At 42.2% G+C, this 24,631-nt stretch overlaps 1 protein-coding gene across 1 annotated transcript in view; it reads left to right on the top strand.

Annotated features, from left to right (window-relative positions):
- LOC145390009 (uncharacterized) overlaps nucleotides 1-24,631 on the top strand; it is a 297,119-nt gene that overhangs the window by 8,576 nt on the left and 263,912 nt on the right. The window contains exons 2-3 of the mRNA XM_080265104.1: nucleotides 3,168-3,258; nucleotides 10,422-10,571. Coding sequence (XP_080121230.1) covers nucleotides 3,168-3,258; nucleotides 10,422-10,571 — 241 coding nt within the window. The remainder of the gene's footprint in view (nucleotides 1-3,167; nucleotides 3,259-10,421; nucleotides 10,572-24,631) is intronic.

The raw sequence follows: 24,631 nt of genomic DNA, 5'->3' as shown, positions 1-24,631 counted from the left end.
TACCCTGGCTTAGCGAAAGGGGTAGAAATACCACCCACCCCACCTGACGATGGCCAAACCCCAGTTTAACTATTTTTTTTTTTTTTTTTTTTTTTTTTTTTTTTTTTTTTTTTGACATTGTGTGTTTAGGTTGATTTATAAACTATTTTTAGACTTAGATTAATGTGTTTTAGCCATAGGTAGGGTGAACATTGTCAGTTTAGGCTACAGTTTACTGAGTTTGATTTTTTCCAGACTTACATTTGATGAGTTTCAGATTTTATTGATTGCTTTTAGTGAGTTATTTACAGGTGTTAGGCTTAGGTTCGCTTCTTTTACAGCTGTTAGACCATTTAGATTGGCTTTAAACTTGTTTTTGGGTTCATTTGGGTGAGTTTTGGACTTGGCTGGGGGGGAAACCTAAGGGTGATGGAGTGTGTGGTGAAATGCTGAAGCATGGGGGAGAGATAGTAGTAGAATGGATGTGGAAGATGTGCAGATTGGCCTGGGAGGAAGGTAGAGTCCCGGAGGATTGGAAGTCAGGTATAATTATTCCCTTGTACAAAGGAAAAGGGGAAAAAGAAGTGTGTGGTAATCATAGGGGCATTTGTCTTCTTAGTATAATAGGAAAAGTGTATGGTAGGATCCTTATTGACAGAGTTAGAGAAAGAACATAGAAATTAGTTGGAGAAGAACAGGGAGGCTTTAGGAAGGGAAGAGGTTGTGTAGATCAGATATTCATTCTTAGATCTTTAGTGGAAAAGTTTCTAGAGAAGGGAAAGAAGCTGTATGCTGCTTTCATGGATTTGGAGAAAGCATATGACCGGGTGGATAGACAAGGATTGTGGAAAGTGTTAAGAATATATGGAGTAGATGGGAAGTTGTTGAATGCTGTGAAGAGTATGTACGATGGTGTGAAGGCTGCAGTGCGTGTGGATGGTGAACTAAGTGAATTTTTCTCTTTGAAAGTTGGGTTGAAACAGGAATGTGTCATGTCTCCATGGTTGTTCAATCTGTACATGGATGGAGTAATAAAAGAGGTACAAGGTAGGGTAGTGGATGTTGGAGTGGCCCTGGTGAGAGAGGATAGTGTTTGGAAACTCCCAGTACTGTTGTTTGCAGATGATACTGTGTTGTTGAGTGAAGACGAAGGGGAGCTGCAAGGCTTGTTGGATGAGTTTGGGAGAGTGTGTAAGAAACGGAATCTAAAGGTGAATGTAGGGAAGGGTAAAGTGATGGTCTTTGAGAGAGGTGAAGTCAGTGAATGTACAGCGAGGTTGGATGGTGAGGAATTGGAAAATGTGAGTACGTTTAAGTACAGTACTTGGGTAGTGTGATGAGTAAGGATGGAGGTTTGGAGGGTGAAGTGCTTGAAAGGGTACAGCAGGGAAGAAAGGTTGCTGGTTCTTTGAAAGCAGTGATAAGAAACAGGCAAGTGAGCATGGAAGTGAAAAAGTTACTACATGACAGTATTTTGATACCAACTCTAACGTATGGAAGTGAATCTTGGACGTTGTTGGAAGGACACAAGTCAAGAGTGAGAGCAGTGGAAATGAGTTATTTAAGAGGAGCCCGTGGAGTCACATGGAGAGACAGGCTGACGAATGAGGATATAAAAGAGCGTTGTCGTATGGATGTGGATGTGATAGGAAGCGTTATAAGGAACACACTGAGGTGGTTTGGCCATGTGGAGAGGATGGAGGGTGAAAGACTGACGAAGAGAGTGTATGTGAGTGAGGTGGAGGGGGGAAGAGGTAGGGGGAGGCCGAGGATGAGATGGAGGGATGGGGTGGAGAGGTATATGAGAGAGGTGGGTGTGAGTTGGGAGCAGGGCAGTGAAATGGCAGGGGACAGGGTGACTTGGAGGTGATTTGTTTGTGGCCACCCCAAACGGGATTGAGGCTTCTGGCAGTAGATAGATAGATTACTTTACCAGTTAAAGCTGCCCTGATAAACAATACCCCACTTAACAGTGGGATTTTACCTAACCAATTGCATTGGTAAAGGGGAGTATACCTGTTCATTTTTTCATAGTATACCAGACAAAATGCATGTCTCCCGGTGGAAAGTATGACCACGTGAATGTTCGTGCCCCACTGGGTGGAAATAGTTAGATGGCACTTCCCTGTCTGGCTGGATAGTACTCCCAGCATCCGCTAGAAACCCTCTTGGTCGTTACCAGTTACCACCTGGCGACAGTGCAGTAAACAACTCCTCTCAGACAGTTGCTATGGCAGTGCACTTGGTGGTTTTTGTGGTTGTTCCCCTTCTGCTTCAGGCATAGCTGTTCTTGCATGCCTCTTTTTAGGGTGTGTGATGATGGCCCCTACACCAGGGAAAAGGAAGAGGGTAGTGCTGACTCTTTAGAAGTGCGAGATCCTGGATAAGATTGATGCGGGATGGTTGAATTGTGAGTGTTGATGTTGATTTTATTTAGGCAGACTGCACTATACCATGATTTTATGCTACTGTAGTTTACCATGATTTTATTCCATTTTACCATTATGTTTTGTGTGCCCACTGCATTTTTCTTGTGTAGTTTTTTGTTTTTTTGTTTTCATGTTACTGCAGGTTATGGCCTTGCAGTGGTGATTGCTTATCTGTGGTTGATAGGTCTGCTTGACCATGGTAATTGCTTGGTTGTGGTTTGTAGATCTGCTTGACCAGACAGAGTAGTGTTAAATAACAGGAAACAAGTGTCATACAATGTATTGTAGTGGCCTTTTGCACTGGCATTCAAAGTTAGGTTGTTTACGAATGGGGGCCAGAGGAGAAGTCTATTATCCAGACAGAGCCATTACCCAGACATGCCTTAGGCTCTGTTACTTCAGATAATCGAGGGATTATTGTAAATGGTCCATGCTGTACTACCATCGTTCCATTCATTAATCTTTTAAAATATTTGTTATCTTCTCCATTTTGTTTCCATTATTTAGAACTGTACCAAATTTTTCTGCTTTCCTCACATTAAAGAAATTTTTTCATCACCCTGACATCTGTACCATCTTCCTTCCATATCCAACCCTTACTCTCCTTCATTTAGCTACTAGATAAGTTATTACCAGCCTGTTTGGTTTTCAGTGAGCTACCATTGATGTGGTTTGCTGTATTGGCCAGTTTAGAGAAGAAAACTTTCCCTAATTGCACTTGGCTTTATTACATGCATGCTAAAAGGAATTATCTTGCAGAGACGTGCACCACTTCGCACAGAAACAACCTCGGGAGGACGGATAAAAGTCGAGGATGTGTACACTGACTCTGAGCAAGAAAGTCATGGTGGTAAGGTTACAACTCTTGTGCAATAGTTTCATATTGGCTACGGTACTAGACTTTCGTCCATGACTTTCTTTACCGTTTTCTAGTTATGGAGCCTTTATTTTTTTTTCTTCTGTTTGTGTATACAGTACAAGGCTTTTGCATTTGTTTATTCTTATTCAGCAGCTTATTACACCCATTTTGTATACAGTTCAGAGTACCAGTTAAGTACAAGGTATTAACCCTTACATGCACCGTTGATCGCTTTTGCTGTCATCGGCTTCTGAGGCTCAGACATTTGGATGACAGCTTTGGCCATCATCTGAAGATCAGGATTTATGTGTGAGTGTGACCCATTATTTTTTTGTTTTAAATATGCCACGATAATTTACAGTACAACTACTCAGCTTCAAAGTGAGCCCTAATTGAGGTTATTAAAATGACAAATAAGCTTGCTATGTGCATTTCAAGTAAAACATTGCTGTGGACACGCTGAAAACTAAAAAATTTTTCTTCCTGTCCATTTTCATTTTTCTGTGGTATTATTGCTCCAGATACAGTGAATTATGCATCATTGGAAAGGAAATTTATTCATCTGTGTTATGGAATAAATAATATTTTTCTTTGAATATTTTTTTTTCCATAATGTTTTTAAAAGTAAAATTTTTACATGCTGGCAAAATTCTAATTTTTTTTTCTTCATTTTGCGTATATTGCTTTTTTGAACATCCATCCCTCTATCCATCATCCAGTACTAAGCTTCAAAACGAGACCAAATTGAGCTCTCCATGATGAATAATACTTATGGTCCGAGCAGTAATAGTAAAACATATCTATGTGAGTGTTCACACAGTGCTCCAGCTAAAGTTGTGGGCCACAGCAAATTTTAACAAGCTCCTCTGATGGGAAATAGTTAAATTTCTTGGATGATTGATAACTAAGCACAGTCCTTGACTCTTGTACCTGATCAGCCAGGCAGTGTTGATGATTCCCTCCCCCCTGGCGGTAGGGATGTTTTCAAGAATATATCCCCAGTATCCCTGCTTGTCATATGAGGCGACTAAAAGGGTTGGCAGAGGGTTAGTGCCCCTCCCCGGAAAACAGCTAACTAATAAGACGAACAAGAAGCCTCGGACAAGGACTGACCAAAAGATGACGGCCAAGGACCAGACAAAGGACATGGTATGGATCGTGATGTCGAATGTAAGGGGTGCGAATGATGAGGTGAAAGAGAGAGAGATTGTCCGGGTGCTTGAGGGTGCTAAAGTGGATGTATGTTGAGTAACTAAAATGAAATGGTGAGGAGAGAGTGTGAGAGAATGGGAGTATGGATGGGGTATATGTGCAGAAGTAGATGAGAATGAGAGGGCAAAAGAAGGAGTGTGTATTGTTGTGAATGAAAGTGTGCATGGAAAAGTTTGGAAGGAATGAGAGTGTGCTTTTGATGGGTGATATGAATGGTAAAGTAGGGAATGCGAAGGTAAATGGAATAGTTGGTGAGTGGGGTGTGCCTGCTGAGACAGATGGGAATTGCCGTGCGTTAGTGGACTCTTGTGCTGGGAGGAGGTTGGTGATAACCAATACCCTCCTCAGGCACAAAATGATCCACAGGTATACTTGGCGAGCGATGAGAAGGGTGGGTGGTGAACTGAATGAAAGGAAGGCAATGATTGATTATGTGTGTGTGGAGGAAAGGATGCAAAGATGTGTAATGGATGCAAGAGCTTATAGAGGTTGGGGGAGTGGACTTTCTGACCACTACATGGTGATGGCCAGAATTAAGATCCAAGTGAGATGGAGAAATAGAAGGGAATGATGGGAGGAAGTAGTTGCAAGGAGAATGGAAAGGTTACAAGAGGATGAGAAAAAGGCAGAATATAAGAGAGAAGTAGAGGAACGATTGGGTAAATATGAATTGGAGCAGATGGGGGACGTGGAAGGTGTGTGCAAGATATTCACAGAAGAAATATGTGCAGCATGTGATGTGGTGTGTGGGGTGAAGAGAGGACAGAAGGGGATGCAAGGAACAGCATGGTGGAATGAAGAGGTGAGACAGGCTGTGGCACAAAAGAGGAAAGCATGCAATGATTGGATGAGAAATAGGGGTGTGGAAGAAGTTGAGACGTGGAAGAGAGAGTTATATGTAGAAAGGAAGACAGAGGTGAAAAGATTAGTAAGAGAGAGTAAGAAGAGAGTAGATGAGGAATTTGGAAGGAATTTGAGTGTCAGGTGGAGGGACTGTAAGTAAATGTTCTGGAAGGAGGTGAAGAGAGTAAGACAGGGTGGCAGTGAAGTTAGTAGGGGAGTGAAAGATAAAAATGGTAGATTACTAGTGGAGAAGGGAGAAAAAGTGAGCAGAACATAGAGAATGGAAGTAATGCAAGTATAAGTGGCTGTGGAATGGCTGGGAGAAGGAAGGAAGTGAGAAGACAGGAAGAAATCAGTAGGATAGAAGTTGTGGAAGCAATGAAGAAAGTAAATTTGGGGGAAGCCCCAGGAATTGATGGAGTGTGTGGTGAAATGCTGAAGCATGAGGGAGAGATAGTAGTAGAATGGATGTGGAAGATGTGCAGATTGGCCTGGGAGGAAGGTAGAGTCCCAGAGGATTGGAAGTCAGGTATGATTATTCCCCTGTACAAGGAAGAGGGGAAAAAAGAAGTGTGTGGTAATCATAGGGGGATTTGTCGTCTTAGTATAATATGAAAAGTGTATGGTAGGATACTTATTGACAGAGTTAGGGAAATAACAGAGGAATTAGTTGGAGAAGAACAGGGAGGCTTTAGGAAGGGAAGTGGTTGTGTAGATCAGATATTTATTCTTAGATCTTTAGTGGAAAAGTTTCTAGAGAAGGGAAAGAAGTTGTATGCAGCCTTCATGGATTTGGGGAAAGCATATTACCGGGTGGATAGACAAGGATTGTGGAAAGCATTAAGAACATACGGAGTAGATGGGTAGTTGTTGAATGCTGTGATGAGTTTGTATGATGGTGTGAAGGCTGCAGTGCATGTGGATGGTGAACTGAGTGAATCTTTCTCTTTGAAGGTTGGGTTGAAACAGGGATGTGTCATGTCTCCATGGGATAATAAGAGAGATACTAGGTAGGGCAGTGGATGTTGGAGTGGCCCTAATGAGAGAGGGTAGTGTTTGGAAACTCCCTGTACTATTGTTTGCAGATGATACTGTGTTGTTAAGTGAAGACGAAGGGGAGCTGCAAGGCTTGGTGGATGAGTTTGGGAGAGTGTATAAGAAATGGAATCTAAAGGTGAATGTAGGGAAGAGTAAAGTGATGGTCTTTGAGAGTGGTGAAGTCAGTGAATGTACAGTGAGGTTGGATGGTGAGGAAATGGCAAATGTGAGTATGTTTCACCCCTTAACCGCGGGGCGTCACTTTCGTGACGCTTGGGAGCAAGGGATCATACCGCGGGGCGTCACTTTTGTGATTCTGTGTTTTTTTTAATTCGCCCGGGCTTTCAAGTGGTGGCTTGTATCATCTGTCAGTACTGCCAATGTCCAACACTAGTCAGCACTCCAAGTCTCATCTGTACTCCCATCCATTGTTGACAATTTAGCCATTTCTCCCCATTCTTGACTGCCCTCCCTACCTCCCTTCCATTACCCTCTCCTCTTGCCTGCCCGGCCATGCTGCGCTAAGTAAATCTTCCCCGGAATTTTCCACTGATTTCATCCATTGAAATAAGCCCTATTCTTATACCAAATAATATATACAAAAAAGAAATAAGGTAAGTGATAGTGCCATACACCTGGAATTGGCTAATTATCACCTGACAACACCTCACATGCACTCGTTCTCTAATTTTCACTGTTTATTTCCCCTCGAAATATACCGTATCGTCTATTCTCGTAATAAAAATATGGTATATATAAGAAAGGAAGGGAGAAGCCTAAGTGATATTTACATTCACCTGGAACTACCTAATTTATTATGTATTGTCTAGATTTCCTGCCAATCATATCATAGCGTATATATTAGCAGCTGTCACCACGCTGACATTGGCAGCATTGCACTCCCCCTAGTCCACCACAGTATTCAGTTTACTGTTGTCTTTCAAGGTGAAACCACGTTGGATTCGCGCCTGTCCAATTCTGCCGCTTTTTAGCCCCATGCAAAGGGCCCTGTGACCTCTACCCCCCTACTAAACCTTGTCTGGAAAGGGGTAAAGGGCTAAGTGACTGCTGTGGAACGTCAACTGGTTAATTTATCAATGAAAATGATGGACAGTGACTACGATATTTCTGGTGACTAAAACAGTGCTAGTGGAAATGTAAATAATGTGTAAATAATGTGTAAACAGCAATTGAAAACAATGAATGTAAATATAAGTGAACAGTGGAAAATAGTTGTATAAGTTACTGCAAGTGACAGTGCATAACACAGTGTAAATAAAATAGAAATGTAAATAATGTAAATAAAATAGAGCATTTAAATAGAAATGTAAATGAGTAGTAATATAAGAATTCGAGTATATATACTAGGAGTAATGAAAGTGAAAGTTTCACTCTAGTATGTATGAATACTATGAGATAAGAAAGTGGAAGTGAAAGTGACTGATTCACTCTTAACGCTAGTATACAGGACGAGAAAGTGAATGCTACGTATTTCACTGAAAGAGAAATTGAATGCCTACAGTGACAATAAACTACTATTAAAGAAGGAAACTTATGGGTAAAGACTGCAGATATATATAAGTGTTATATAGTAATAGAAATATAAAGTGTGAGTGTTTTTATAAATAATATATGACAGAACACCAGTGGCGAACGAGCGCAAGTGGGAAGGTCGTACTCGCTCATAATTTTCATTGCCTTCACTGTTTTTTTTTTTTTTTTTTTTTTTTTTTTTAGTATGGATTCCAAACTATTTGAAAATCATAGAATAGTGTTTCTAGTGATAATATCAGGCTGTGGTAATCATATTACGGGTTGTCGGGAAGTGTAAAGTGGAGACTTCATTACCCAACTTCAGAGGTCTCCACAAGTCTTACGGTACTCGACGAAGGCTCAACAAACGTCCCAGGAGAAAGCAGAAGTTATGTGCCGTATGCATATGTAATTTTAATGTTCTAGGACTAATAACTGATTTTTGGCAAATATTTTTAAAGAGTATGTCGGACCATGAATATGCCCGCTGGAGACACAAGTCAAGCCAAAACAACCCCGCGGTTTAGGGGTTGAGTACTTGAGTAATGAGTAAGGATGGAAGTTTGGAGGGTGAAATGCTTGAATCGGTACAACAAGGAAGAAAGGTTGCTTGTACCTTGAAAGCAGTGATAAGAAGCAGGGAAGTGAGCATGGAAGTGAAAAAGTTACTACACGACAGTATTGTGATACTAGCTCTAACGTATGGAAGTGAAGCTTGGACATTGTTGGAAGGACACAAGTCAAGAGTGAGAGCAGTGGAAATGAGTTATTTAAGAGGAGCCTGTGGAGGCACATGGAGAGACAGGCTGACAAATGAGGATATAAAGGAGCATTGTGGTGTGGATGTGGATGTGATAGGAAGCGTTATGAGGAGCACACTGAGGTGGTTTGGCCATGTGGAGAGGATGGAGGGTGAGAGACTGACGAGGAGAGCGTATGTGAGTGAGGTGAAAGGGGGGAGGGGGGGGAGGCCTAGGATGAGATAGAGGGATGGAGTGGAGATGTACATGACAGAGGGGGTTGTGAGTTGGGAGCAGGGCAGTGAAATGGCGGGGGACAGGGTGACTTGGAGGCGATTTGTTTGTGGCCACCCTGTACGGGATTAAGGCGCCTGGCAATAGGTAGATAGATAGATTGTGTATAAAATCCACTGTGCTTTCTGTATTTGTATAGCTGTTTAAGTGAAGGCCATGTAGCTACAGTAATTTAAATTTACACATCCAGGTATTTTAAAAAGCTTTGGTTATCAGACTGTAGGTCAATAGCAGTGCACTTGATCCTTGAAAAAAAAGACATTTTGAAATACCTGCATTTTGTTATGCTTAGAGCTTAGTTTTATAACAGATTATACTTTGTTTTTGCCTCCCACCCATTTCTCTCATTGTGTGCTACATTCATTCATTCATTATCCAATCCTACATTGTCTCATGAGGAGCGTAGGAGCCCGGAGCTAGGCAGGTTGGTCCTGACATTTAAGATGAGTGTGACCAGCCTCACTCATCTCTGAGTGGCATTACATGAGCAGCAAACCCCAACAATCCCTTGGATATAAACCTTCACCGGCTCAGTCCGATTGGAACGCCGTAATTTCCTACTAAACCAAGAGGCTTCAAAATTTGGTTATCTGGTTATCACCCAACATAGTAAATGGTTTCCTGGTGTACGGAAACCATTTGGCTTGTCACTCAGTGTAATGTCACCCACAGGCAGAAGGAAGAAGAAAGATTGAAGGAAAGAAAGACAGAAGAGGGAGTGTAAAGTCACTCGTAGGCAGAAGGATGAGGAAAGAATGAAGGCAAGAAAGAAAGAAGAGGATGGAAGGAAAGAAGGATGGAGGAGAGGAAAGGGCAGACACCCTAAACCAGCACTACATTGAGTGAGTGGATGGTGAATGCCCCCACCAACCGCAACTATCCTTAGTATATTACTGAAATAAAAGAATTCTATAGCTTGAGTTGTGAATTTTCTTAATAGGAAAGAGTAGGGCAGTGAAATGGCGGGGGACAGGGTGACATGGAGGTGATTTGTTTGTGGCCACCCGTTACTTGATTAAGGCGTCTGACGAGATAAATAGTTATTTGGGAATCAGGTATAGTAATGATGGAGAAATGAGAATTAGAAAATTAAGTGGAAAACTCCCATGTTATTTCTGTTAATGCGTCTTTAATGGTCTCCCTTTCCTGTCACTTTTCATTACTCTTCTTTCCCTTTCAAGTGACTTCACATTGAGTGACAAGCCTAATGGTTTCCTGTAAGCCAATAAACAATTTACAGTGCTGGGTAGTAACCATATAATCAACCCATACATGTTCCCTGTGTGTTAACAAGTGGGTTGGTTGAGGGTTAGTGCTCCTCCTCGTAATATAACAGACTCAAAGCAAATGGCTACCCCTTACAGGATTATGGCATCTAACTATAGATAGAGAGATTGAAAAAAATGTACGCTGGTTTTATCCCTAAGATAGAAATGGTAAAGTAAAGAACAATAAGAATTCCAGGTTCCTTATGTGTATCTGTATTTTCTCCAGGAACAAGTGAATGCAGTATAAAGGTAAAGAATGAGGTGTGTGGGAGTGAGACTGACTCCGCTGACCCAGAAGACATGAGAGACAGTTCTTCCCAGCAGGACAGCTCCCGTGCCAGTAGCATTGAGCCCGGCCAGACTAGCCTTGCAAGTGGTCAGTTGAGGAAGAGAGAATTTAATTTACTATAAGGCTGGTTAACCCCTAAAAGATGGGCATTGGAATGTTTTGATATATGCTTAGGACGGGCATAATCGGCAGGTGCGATATGGTGGGGGATTTGTGGGGGGTGGGGGTGGGGGTGGGAGGGATGGTGTGGGGGGATGGGTTGGGTGGTGGGTAGAGGGGTGGGGATGGCAGTGGGGGTTGGAGGAGTAGGTTGGTTTTGGGGATGGGGTGGTTTGGAGTGGTGGGGATGTGAGGAGTGGAAGGGGGGCTAGTGGGTAGGGCATTGTGCGTGTAGGGGGATGAGGGATAGTGGGGGCATGGGGGTGGGTGGTAAGGGGTTGGGGAAGTTGGGGTTGGTGGCAGGGTGGGGGTTAATACGGGTGGTAGGGGGCAGTGGGGAGAGTTGAGGGGGATTTGGAGGTAGTTTGGGAGGCTGTAGGGGTTTGGGGGTGGGAGGTTGGGGGCAGCAGGGAGGTCAGGGTGGGGGTGGTGTGTAGGTGTGGTGGTAGGGGGGTCAGGTGGGTGTGAGGGGGTGGGGGGGCGGGACAGCATATGCAGACACCTGTCCTTTTGGCCTTAGTACCCTTAGACAGTACATGGAGACACCTGTCTTTTAAGGGTTAAGGTACACTAGGTCATTATCATCATTCATCATCATTATCTCTGTGGCCATGCGTATTCCTGGGAATCTGGGTTGGAATAATTGTATTTGTCTATCTGTCTATCTATTGCCAGACGCCTTAATCCCGTAAGGGGTCGCCACAAACAAATCGCCTCCATATCGCCCTGTCCCCCGCCATTTCACTGCCCTGCTCCCAGCTCACACCCCCCTCTCTCATGTACCTCTCCATCCCTCCATCTCATCCTTGGCCTTCCCCTCCCTCTCCCTGTGGGGAGCGCGGTAGCTCGGTGGTAGGGTGTCGGGCTCGTAATCGTGAGGTTGCCAGTTTGCGCCCTGCCTGGTGTCTGCTGTGCTGGGAGGGGTAGCGCTCTCCTGTAACCCTAGCAGGGCTATATGATCTGATGAGGTCTAGCTCGGGGATTAATCCCTCCCTCTCCCCCTTTCCACCTCACTCACATAAACTTCTTGTCAGTCTCTCACCGTCCATCCTCTCCACATGGCCAAAACACCTCAGTGTGTTTCTCGTAACACTTTCTATCACATCAACATCCACACCACAATGCTCCTTCACATCCTCATTTGTCAATCTGTTTCTCCATGTAACTCCATGCGCTTCTTTCAAATAACTCATATCCACAGCTCTTACTCTTGACTTCTGTCCCTCTAACAAGGTCCAAGCTTCACTTCCATATTTTAGAGCTGGTATCACAATACAGTAAACCCCCAAAGATCTGGACTAATTGGGGCTATAACCCTGTCCGGATCTCGAAAAATCCGGATCTTCCAGAAATTATATAAATTTGCTCATATGAAAGAAAGCTTATGGTGGTTTAGGTATAACTTAATGCAAAACAAAAACAAACAGTTATTTTTTATATTCACCTTGCCAAAGTTTCACTTTCTGTTGTTCATCCTCGGGTTCTAGTGGGGGTTAGCATCGTATGTTTGCGCTTTGGAGCCATGGTGGAAGAGTAAAGAAAGAAAACTGTGCTTTCACTTGGTCAATGTGTTCCCGCGACTCACACTCAGTCAACTGCCTCAGCTCATTGTCTCCTCACGGCCGCATTCCCCCTCCACCCCCATTCACATGTGCGCGCCTCACAAAAGGATACCGGAGAACCAATAAAATTTAAATTAGATTTAATACAGTATAAAATTAATAGGATAGTATAATAATGTGTACAAATATTTTTTTCTTAAATTTTAATTAATAAATTGTTTATCTTCTAGCCTATGTTTTAAATTGAAAATTTGCCAAGAAATGGTCCGGATCTTCGCAAAATCCGGATCTTTGAAATCCGGATCTTTGAGGGTTTACTGTACTGTCATGTAGTAACTTTTTCACTTCCATGCTCATTCCCTGTTTCTTATCACTGCTTTCAAGGAACCAGCAACCTTTCTTGTTGTACCCTTTCACACACTTCACCCTCCAAATTTCCATCCTTATTCATCACACTATCCAAATACTTTATGCACTCACATTTTTAATTTCCTCCTCATCCAAACTCACTGTACATTCACTGACTTCACTTCTCTCGCATACCATAACTTTACTCTTCCCTACTTTCATCTGTATATTCCGTTTCTTACACACTTTCCCAAACTTATCCACCAAGCCTTGCAGCTCCCCTTCGTCTTCACTTAAGAACACAGTATCATCTGCAAACAACGGTAATTAATATGTACACTCTCTCAAAAAAGTATGGGCACTCTTACAACATGTATCATTCTGAAACATGGATGAAGCATTGTGATATATGGGGCATCCTGTAATTATAAGTGCAAATATTATCTCTGGTTATTTTTCAAATTCAAAATTGCAGAGATTGATTGACTTACTGGGTGGTATGTGTTTTGAGACGCCACATTTATAAACTCATGTGTGTCTGTGTAAGTTGCTCTTTTTCACAACCATCGCACCCAAAGGGGCCAATACTTTTTTGAGAGAGTGTACATGTAATTAATCACAGTAATATAGGAATTTGTAATTATAATTGAAAAAGTGGTAGGTGGTGGCAACCCATCATCCACTCACTATATGAAGTGCAGCCTACTTCTTTCATCATCTTTATCATTCTTTTTCTGTGTCTGCCCTCCTCTCTTCCTATTTCTCCCATCTTCCCCGTCATTTTTTATTACTGTTCCTTTTAGATGGCTGTACATTGAATGATAGGCCTAATGGTTTCCTGTAGGCCAGACAACCATTTACAATGCTGGGTGGTAACCATATAACCAACCCACACGTGTTTCCTGCATGTCAACAATTGGGTTGGTGATGAGTTAGTGCCCTTCCCCATAAAGCAACTAACTCAGAGACAAACGGCCACCCCTTACGGGATTATGGCTTCTGGCTATAGATTGATAGATAGATAGAAAAAGGTATTACATACAGGCAAGCCATGGTTTATGTCAGTTTGGAATGCAATAAATTGGTAGAACAATGAACTAAAATGTACTACTTATTATCGCTATAACGATGGTGAAATTTTCGTATATGATAATTGTGGTGACCCTGTGCATACATGGTGCTTTCTGCACAAATTGACAGACAGACTTTTGTGCCAAGATGGCCATCCAGTAATTACATTAGCAGTGATCGTCTCCATTCCATTCTGTTTTGTTTGTGCAAGACTATTGAAATACCATTGCTATTGCCAAATAACAGTGCAGATGTGCAAGAAATAGTGCAGTGTGCAATATGAAGTGAAGTGATAACTTTTTTGTGTGAAATACTGAAGCTTGTAATTTGGAAACTATGTCTGGCAAGGATGCTACCCCAAATGGAATGCGTGGTGCTACTAAGGGCGCTGAGTGCAAGCTTATTGTTATTATTATTATTTTTCTAAGGTTAATTGGCCCTTGACCCCCAGCTTATCCTCACTGAACCCATTTTATACTGATCTTGGTATACAGTAAATTGTTGTTCGACTAGGTTTCACTTGACGTTAACTCTGTTGCATACCAAGGTGTGACTGTAATTGTTCGCCACCTATTACCGTAGGTGGAGATCTTTGTATTCATTAGTATTTCTATTATTATTATTATTATTATTTCACTCTCATCTTAAATGTCGGGACCGACTGCCTAGCCCCCAGGCTCCATATGCTCCTCATGGGGCAATGTAGGATTGGATGATGGATGGATGGATTATTATTATTATTATTATTATTATTATTATTATCCATCCATCTATCCATCATCCAGTCCTGCATTGCCCCATGAGGAGTGTAGATTCCTGGGGCTAGGCAGTTGGTCCTGACATATAAGATGAGAGTGACCAACCTCACTCATCCCTGAGAGGCATTATGTGAGCAATAAACCCCAATCACCCCTTGGATATAAACCTTCACCGGCTCAATCTGATTGGAGCACAATAATTACCCACTAAACCACCAGGTGCCATAATTTGGTTATATGGTTACCACCCAGCTTAGTAAATGGTTTCCTGGTGTACAGGAAACCATTTGGCTTGTCACTCAGTGTAGAGTCACCCACAGGGAGAAGGAAGAGGAAAGAATGAAGGAATGAAATATTATTTTTATTATTATTATGGGAAGGTATGAGTTACAGCAAATGGAATGGGTGGAAGACGAATGTAAGATATTCACGGAAGTGATAGGCGCAGCGTGTGAGGTGGTTTGTGGAGTGAGGAGGAGATGCAGGTGTGTGCAAGGGACGGCATGGTGGAAAGATGAGGTGAAACGAGCTGTGGAACAAAAGAAGAAGCCATATAGTGAATGGCTAGTGAGTAGAGGTAGGGGAGAAGATGAGAGAGAGAAGAGAGAGGTATTTGTGAACAGGAGAAGGGAGGTGAAGAGACTGGTGAAGGAGAGTAAAAAGAAAGTGGATGAAGAATTTGGGAGGAATCTGAGTGTGAAATGGAGGGAGAGTACAAAATTGTTTTGGAAGGAGGTAAAGAAAGTAAGGCAGTGTGAAAGGGGAAATAGTAGGGGAGTGAAAGATAGGACTAATAGATTGTTGGTGGAGAAGAGAGAGAAATTGAGGAGATGGAAGGAGCACTTTGAAGATTTGTTGAATGTAGAGAGTGAGGGCAATGCGAGTGTAAGTGGTTGGGGAATGGCTTGGAGAAGAAGAGATGAGAGGAGGGAGGAAGAGATCAGTAAGGCGGAAGTATTGGAAGCAATGAAGAAGATAAAGATGGGAAAGGCCCCAGGAATTGATGGAGTGTGGTGAAATGCTGAGGTACGGGGGTGAGATTGTTGTGGAGTGGATATGGAAGTTGTGTAGAATGGCTTGGGAAGAGGGAAGGGTTCCAGAGGACTGGAAATCAGGTATAATTGTTCCTTTATACAAAGGAAAAGAGGAGAGAGAAGTATGTGGTAACCATAGGGGTATTTGCCTTCTTAGTATGACTGGAAAAATATATAGTAGAATACTCACTGATAGGGTTAGGCATATGACAGAGGAGCTAGTTGGAGAAGAACAAGGGGGATTTAGGAAGGGAAATGGATGTGTAGATCAGATATTTGTTCTAAGATGTTTAGTGGAGAAGTATCTAGAGAAGGGAAAGAAAGTGTATGCTGCCTTCATGGACTTGGAGTAAGCTTATGACAGAATAGGTAGGCAAGATATGTGTAAGGTGTTAAGAATATATGGAGTGGATGGGAAATTGTTGAGTGCTGTGAAGAATATGTACGAAGGAGCTAGGGCTACGGTGCGAGTGGATGGTGAGCTGAGTGAGTTCTTTGATCTCAATGTGGGACTGAAACAGGGTTGTGTGATGTCTCCATATATACATGGATGGGGTTGTAAAGGAGGTGCAAGGTAGGGCAGTGGATGTGGGGGTGGCTCTAATGAATGAGGGTGAGATTTGGAAGATTCCGGTGTTGCTGTTTGCTGATGATACAGTATTGTTGAGTGAAGATTGTCAATGGGGTTTTGTAATTTATGAATGTGTGTAATCCAAAATTTAATGGAAGTTTAATGATTAATAAATTTATGGCAAATAGATCGCCATTTTATTCCGGCTGACTGCTGATTCTCAAAAGATGAGAATTAATGCTGTCTCTTTCTACAGTACACAGCGGAGATTAATTACTCACAAATGCTGTACAGTTGGTACTGCAGGCCCCTGAGAGTTTTTACCCCCTGACAATCAATATTTAATATTAATAACAGACAGGTTCTTGCTGAAGCTTAACCCTTAGCTAGCACAACGGATTTCAGAATTAATATGAAAGAACTGCTTTAAGTACAGTTACGAAAAATAAGTACCGTATTTCGCGGCATATAAGACGCACTTTTTTGTCTCAAAGTTACCTTAAAATATCCCCATGCGTCCTGCACGTTAGACTAAGGCAGGTTAGTTAGGCTTCACTGAGAAGAAACTCTTATAAAGATGATCATCTCAATGCTTAGCAACCACAGGTGTCTTCTACAGTATGCAGACTTGATTTTATTCTTAAAAATAATATACACTAGTGTGTATATGCAGCAGATTTCAGAAACACCCGAGATCAGAAACACAAAACTTTCGCGGGTTTGTTTACAGCTCAACTAGCTAACATCGTGAAGATATTTAGCGGTTTAGCAATTTAACAGTTTAGCATCCGCACTATTCCAGCAAGCTAACGTACATGATCACTGGTGAACTGTCTGCTAACCTTCTGAAAGGCAATCATGACCACTTTGCTTGCCATCCATTCACTATCGAGCAAAGCAATCATACTGGAGAGATGCTGGCTAGTGAAACTGCCAAGTCATCAAAACAGACTTTCGTCACGTATGGAAATACAGTAACCCTAATTAGGTCAGTTACTTTTGTGACATTTTGTGAGTGTATATATGCAGCAGATATTAAAACACGCAAGTTCAAAAACACAAAGCATTCACGGTTTGTTTTCAGCTCAATTGGCCAATACCGTCAAGGGGTTTAGCGGTTTAGCAACTTAGCAGTTTAGTGTCTAGCGTACACCCTACTCTAGCAAGCTAACGAAGTTACAGCTTCACTTTTTCAGCCAAGTGAAGTACTTTAGCAATGTCTGTGCAACTCAGGGCACACCCAATTACAGTATTTTGTTATGAAAATAGGATAAAATTCACTGAGTAGCATAACTGATGCAATATCTGAAATAGCAGTGCCTGACGGGCATTCATATCAGCGTCCGCCATTTCTGCTGTATTCTTAGCAGACGAAGCGATCAGAATGATTGACAACGTTCACTCTCTGCATCTCTGCTGCCTAAGCAAAGCTCTCATGATCGGCAATGGGGATCATTTAGGCCGTAACGTCCAAATTTGTTAGGTTAGGTTAGGTTAGGTTGTAAAATCGTTTGCCATTTTGGACGTTACGGCCGAAACGACCAGAATCCTAAGGTGTAGGTGAGAGTTTGGTGATGTAGTTAAGGAAGTAGAAGTGGGAAGAGTCAGGCTAGGGAACTGATAATTCGCTTATTATAATCCCTTCAGCCCAGCAATGTATTTTATAGTGTAGTTTATTCATGCTCGCCATATGATTTTATTCAGTTCAGGAAACATGTACTGAGGAGGTTAATGTGGGCTGTATCAAATGCCCCAAGTCTGAATATCGCCTGTGCTCAGTTAAAACGATTGCCAAGTTAAAGTCGTATGAAGCGTGATATAAGCAATTCAATGGATGGTACTGAGGGCCATTTACTGCATGAGAGTGACAGTGAAACAGTGATGATGACCGTGGTGATGACTTCCAATGATGCTTCAGGACTTGGGGAAGTAGTGATGAATTCTCAGGATTTGAAGGCACGAGTGAAATTTTCACCATGTCAGTAATATGAAGTGAATATAGGTTTTAAATGATCATGACAGATGCAACCATGGAAAATTTAGGATCATTGGTGCTGTACACTTTTAGTCTTGCACTGACGATGTTTGGATGAATAAATTGTTTGAGATGTTTCATGTCCTTAAGTGATGGTATTTATATTGAACAACCAAATACATTTTGATGTTTTTGGCATATAATAAAGCCACTGGGTACTCCAAAACGGACTGATGTAAATGTTTCAGAGGTGAGCGAATGTTGCATGTGGTGTGTACGTGTGCGTGTGTGTGTGTGTACCATAGCGACTAGGAGGCAGCAGTGTTAAGACCAAAAATGGATGTTTTCACAGTACTCGAATGTTTTGAGATGGATGTCTGTTTTTAGCAAATTCTGGTAAGAGAAATATGCATTTTTAATCGTTGATGCTGGAAGGAAAACAGCTGACAGTAAGGGAGTGATACTGGGAGAAGAGGGTTGAGCCAGTTGTCTAGCGCTTGGGATGCAGCAGTGTTGCTAAGAGATAGTTTCACCATTCTCGACATGTTTTGAGATGAATGTCTGTTTTTAGTAAATTGTGATCAGTGAAGAACGTATTTTTAGCAGTTGATGCTGCAAGGGAAACATCGCTGACAGTGAGGAAGTGATACTGAGAGGAAGGGGTAGAGACTGCTGTCTAGCGACTGGGAGGCAGCAGTGTTACTAAGGTGTGTAGCAATGGATGTTTTCACCATAGTATGTTTTGAAATGAATGTTTATAGTAAATTATGATCAGTGAAGCATACATTTTTAATTGTTGATGCTGCAAGGCAAACATAGCTGACAGTGAAGGAGTGATACTGAGAGAAGAGAGTAAAAACAGCTGTCTATCCTGTTCCCAAGCAGCCTTGCTATATTGAACTTTGGTTGTAAAACATTGTAATTTGTGTATTTACAAGTGCTACCTTTTTATATTATTTGTGGAGGTAATTACAGGTTAGTTAGAGTGCATGATTAATGATGGTAGTCGTCTGATATTGTGCTTGAGTCAAGGCAATGTGAGGAAATTCCGTAACAGGTGTGGAATATGACGGGGTTCTTTTAGGATAAATGAACTGATGTGAACATTCATTGTATTTTATGTTTTCGTCAGTGAATGAAAGAATAGAGTTTATTGACTTCATTTGTGGCTTAAAATTCATAAAATATTAAAAGCAGTGTTTATATCAGTTTACTGATACAAATTTATCAACAAAGTTGAGATGGCCTCGTGCTTTGAAGTCGCGTTTTGTTAAGACGGGGATTTATTTTCTCTTTTCCTGTATCATTCTTTGTACATAAAAGAAGAAACTAAAGGATGATGAGCAGTACTGAATAGATTCTGAAAGGTGAGTGTTGTATCTAAGTGATAGTGGCTCATATCAGTCACGTTTTGTCAAGAAGGGACATTGTTTTCTTTTCCTGTACCATTCTTTGTATATAAAAAAAGAAACCAAAGGCTGATGATCAGTAATGAATAGATTCTGAAAGGTGAGTGTGTATCTGTGTGGTAATGGCTCTTATCAAGAAACCTTACTGCAGTCTTGGTTGGGGCAAACTTTTTTTTTCACAGAAATGCCCTGCCAGAATTAGGGTGCGTCTTTCACAATGCTGCGTCTTACATGCCGCGAAATACGGGTAAGTTGTGCAAGCTAAGATAAGCAGACTAAAGAAGCTCATGGTGAAATAAAACACGAATAACAATTAAGCTCAAAGGAAAGAACTGTAAATTTATTGATTACAATAAATAAATTTACGTTACATAGAGCAAAATGAATTCAAATATTAAACGGAATGCACTCACTCACTCTTTCACAAAGCTAGCTAAAATAATTATTTTAAAACTAAGAAAAAACTAAAGAAATACTGGTCAATGTAGCGTATCACCAAGGAAGGGTGGGAGCGTGGAGAACTGTAGATCTAGTGGAGTCTGGGTGCTAGAAGACCTCTCTCACTCTCACTACTGGAACACAGAACCACACTTCGTCGCGACATATAAAAGACTGCCGAATTCGATGTGTAGGGTAGGATGCCCAGGCCAGCCGGAAGAAGGGCGTGGCCAACGGTTGAGGCAAGCAGGGGCGAACAATATAGAAACAATAATATCGCTCAGTAGAGCACTTAATGACGTGCATTAGAACGGTCACTTTTGAAACAGTGACCAATGTTTTGAAAAAAAGTATACCATCGAAATGGAGGGAGAAACGCTTAACTGAACTTTACACAGTGAGTTTTCCACTAAAGTTCGTGGTTTCTCACAAAAGGAAAATGTCGCGAATTTGATTCATGACAAAGATGAATGGGAGTTGCAAGGTTTGGTGAATGAGTTTGGGACAGTGTGTAGGAAGAGTAAAGTTATGGTGTTTGAGAGGAATGAAGTCCAGAATATACAGTGATGTTGGATGGTGAGGATATGGAGAATGTGAGTGCATTCAAGTACTTGGGTAGTGTGATGAGTAAGGATGGAACTTTGAGGGATGAAGTGCGTTAAAGGGTACAGCAGGGAAGAAAGGTTGTTAGTTCACTGAATGCAGTGATGAGAAATAGGGAGGTGGGTATGGAAGTTAAGAGGTCACTGCATGATAGTATTGTGATCCCTACCCTGACGTATGGAAGCGAGGCGTGGACCTTGCAAGAGAGGAACAAGTCAAGAGTGAGAGCAGTGGAAATGAGTTACTTGAGTGGAGCATGTGGAGTGACATGGAGGGACAGGTTGACGAATGAAGAAGCGAAGGAACGTTGTGGGGTGGATGTGGATGTGGTTGAGAAGATTAGGAGAAATACACTGAGGTGGTTTGGACATATGGAGAGAATGGAGAATGAAAGACTGACTAAGACTGTGTATGTAGGTGAGGTGGAGGGAGGGAGAGGAAGGGGTAGACTGAGGATGAGGTGGAGGGATGGAGTTGAGAGGTATATGAGGGAGGGGGGAGTGAGTTAAGGGGAGGGTAGTCAAATGGTGGGTGACAGAGCGATTTGGAGGCGTTTTGTCTGCGGCTACCCTTTACGGGATTTGGGTGTCGGGCTATTGATAGATAGATTATTATTATTATTATTGTTATAATCATTATTGTTATTATTATTTTTATTATTTTTATCAAGTGGTAGGTGGGGGCTATCACCATCCACTCAGTTGATGTAGTGCTGCTTTTGGTGTCTGCCCTTTCTTCTCTTTCTTCCTTCCTCTTCTGTCTTTCTTTTCATCATTTTTGGCTCTTCCTTCTGTCTATGGATGACTACATTGAGTGACAAGCCAAATGGTTTCTTGTATATCAGGAAACCATTTACTACTCCAGGAGATAACCATATAACCAAATTATGGTGCGAGGTGGTTTGGTGGGTAATTAAGGCGCTCCAGTTGGATTGAGCTGGTGGAGATTTATATTCGTGAGGTGTACAGGGTTTATTGTTTGCATAAGGCCACTAAGGGATGAGTGAGGCTGGTCACTCTCATCTTGACTGTCAGGACCAAGTTGCCTGGCCCCTGGCTTCTACACTTCTCATGGGGCAGCACAAGATTGGATGATGGATGGATGACTTATTATTAGCCATCTGTCATCAAACCGTATGTTGCCCCATGAGGAGCGTAGGTGTCCGGAGCTAGGCAAGTTGGTCGTGACATTTAAGATGAGAGTGACAAGCCTCACTCATCCTTGAGTGGCATTACGTGAGCAATAAACCCCAACCATCCCTTGGATTATTCATCATCATCATCATCATCCGGACCTCCTTTCCCACCCCAGGGCAGGGGTGGGGGCACTCACCATCCACTCACTCGTTGTAATGCTGCTTTGGGTATCTGCTCTTCCCTCTCTTCCTTCTTCTGTCTTTTTTTCCTTCATTCTTTCCTCTTCTTATGGGTGACTTAACATTCCCTCTTCTGTCTTTCTTTTCTTCATTCTTTCCTCTTCTTTTTGCCTATGGGTGACAATGCACTGAGTGACTAGCCAAATGGTTTCCTGCACGCCAGGAAACCATTTACTACGCTGGTTGGTAACCATCCATCATCCAGTCCTATGTCACCTCATGAGGAGCATAGGAACCTGGGGATAGGCAAGTTGGTCCTGACATTAAAGATGAGAGTGACCAACCTCACTCATCCCTGAGTGGCATTACGTGAGCAATGAACCCCAACCATCCCTTGGATATAAACCTACATAGGCTTAATCTGATTGGAGCACCTTAATTACCCACTAAACCATCAGGTGCCATAATTTGGTTATATGGTTACCCACCCAGCATATTAAATGGTTTCCTGGTGTACAGGAAACCATTTGGCTTGTCACTCAGTGTAGTGTTACCCATAGGCAGAAGGAAAAGGAAAGAAAGACAGAAGAGGTAGTATAAAGTAACCCGTAGGCAGAAGAAAGAGGAAAGAGTGAAGGAAAGAAAGACAAGAGGAAGAATGGAAGAGGGGATAGGGCAGACACCCAAAGCAGCATTACATTGTGTGAGTGAATGGAGTGCTGTGTTGGGTGGATGATGATGACTAATCTCTTCATGTGTTTCTTACTCTCAGTATATTCCTTCCCTCTTTCTCTAATTTTATTCCAGCAACTTTATCTGATGATCAGTCTCCTTTGCCTAAAGCTCCCAGTGGTCCCATAATCATTACAGTAAGGACTAGCTGATGCTATCCATCTGTCTGTCTATTGCCAGATTCCTTAATCCCATACGGGTTGGCCACAAACAAATCGCCTCCATGTACCCCTGTCCCCAGCCATTTCACTGCCCTGCTCCCAACTCACACCCTCCTCTCTCATATACCTCTCCACTCCATCCCTCCATCTCATCCTTGGCCTCCCCCTCCCCCTCCACCTCACTCACATACACTCTCCTTGTCAGTCTCTCTCTCTCCATGCTCTCCACATGGCCAAACCACCACAGTATGTTTCTCCTAACACTTCCTGTCACATCCACACCACAACACTCCTTCACATCCTTATTTGTCAATCTCTCTCCATGTGACTCCACATGCTCCTCTCAAATAACTCATTTCCACTGCTCTCACTCTTGACTTGTGTCCCTCCAAAAGGTCCAAGCTTCACTTCCATAAGTTAGAGTTGGTATCACAATACTGTCATGTGGTAATTTTTTCACTTCCATGCTCACTTCCCTGTTTCTTATCACTTCTTTCGCTGTACCGTTTCAAGCGCTTCATCCTCCAAACTTCCATCCATACTCATCACACTACCCAAGTACATAAACATATTCACATTTTCCATTTCCTCGTCATCCAACCTCACTGTACATTCTCTGACTTCACCTCTCTCGAAGACCATAACTTTTTCCCTACATTCACCTTCAGATTCTGTTTCTTACACACACTCCCAAACTCATCCACCGAGCCTTGCAGCTCCCCTTCATCTTCACTTAACAACACAGTATCATCCGCAAACAACAATACAGGGAGTTTCCAAACACTGCCCTCTCTTATTAGGGCTGCTCCAGCATCCACTGCCCTACCTTGTATCTCATTTATAACCCCATCCATGTACAGATTGAACAACCATGGAGACATGACACATCCCTGTTTCAACCCAGCCTTCAAAGAGAAAAATTCACTTAGTTCACCATCCACACGCACTGCAGCCTTCGCACCATCATACATACTCTTCACAGCATTCAACAACTTCCCATCTACTCCATATATTCTTAACACTTTCCACAATCCTTGTCTATCCACCCTGTCATGTGCTTTCTCCAAATCCATGAAAGCCGCATACAACTTCTTTCCCTTCTCTAGAAACTTTTCCACTAAAGATCTAAGAATGAATATCTGATCTACACAGATAAAGCCTCCCTGTTCTTCTCCAACTAATTTCTATGTTCTTTCTCTAACTCTGTCAATAAGTATCTTACCATATAGTTTTGCTATTACACTAAGAAGACAAATGCCCGAATGATTACCACACACTTCTTTTTTCCCTTTCCCTTTGTACAAGGGAATAATTATACGTGACTTCCAATCCTCCGGGACTCTACCTTCCTCCTAGGCCAATCTGCACATCTTCCTCATCCATTCTATTACTATCACTCCCCCATGCTTCAGCATTTCACCACACACTCCATCAATTCTTGGGGCTTTCCCCCTTTTGACTTACTTCTTTGCTTCCACAACTTCCATCCTACTGATTTCTTCCTGTTTTCTCACCTCCTTCCTTCTCCCAGCCATTCCCCAGCCACTTATACTCGCATTACTTTCATTCTCAGTTTTCAACAATTCCTTAAAGTGTTCTCTCCATCTGCTCACTTTTTCTCCCTTCTCCAATAGTAATCTACCATTTTTATCTTTCACTCCTTTACTGACTTCATTGCTACCCTTTCTAATGCTCTTTACCTTTTTCCAGAACATTTTCTTACAGTCCCTCCACTTTACACTCAAATTCCTTCCAAATTCCTCATCCACTCTCTTCTTTCTCATACTAATCTTTTCACCTCTCTCTTCCTTTTTACATATAACTCCCTCTTCCATCTCTCAACTTCTGCCATGCCCCTGTTTTCATCCATTCATTTTATGCTTTCCTCTTTTGTGCCACAGCTTGTCTCACCTCTTCATTCCACCATGCTGTTCCTTGCATCCCCTTTCATCTTCTCTTCACCCCAATCTTTGCATCCCCTTTCGTCTTCTCTTCACCCCAATCCTTGCAT

This window comes from Coenobita brevimanus, chromosome 14 (assembly GCF_032717465.1).
Source record: "Coenobita brevimanus isolate Jiangsu-jjx chromosome 14, ASM3271746v2, whole genome shotgun sequence".
Taxonomy (NCBI): domain Eukaryota; kingdom Metazoa; phylum Arthropoda; class Malacostraca; order Decapoda; family Coenobitidae; genus Coenobita; species Coenobita brevimanus.
This window is presented reverse-complemented; position numbering and strand designations above follow the sequence as displayed.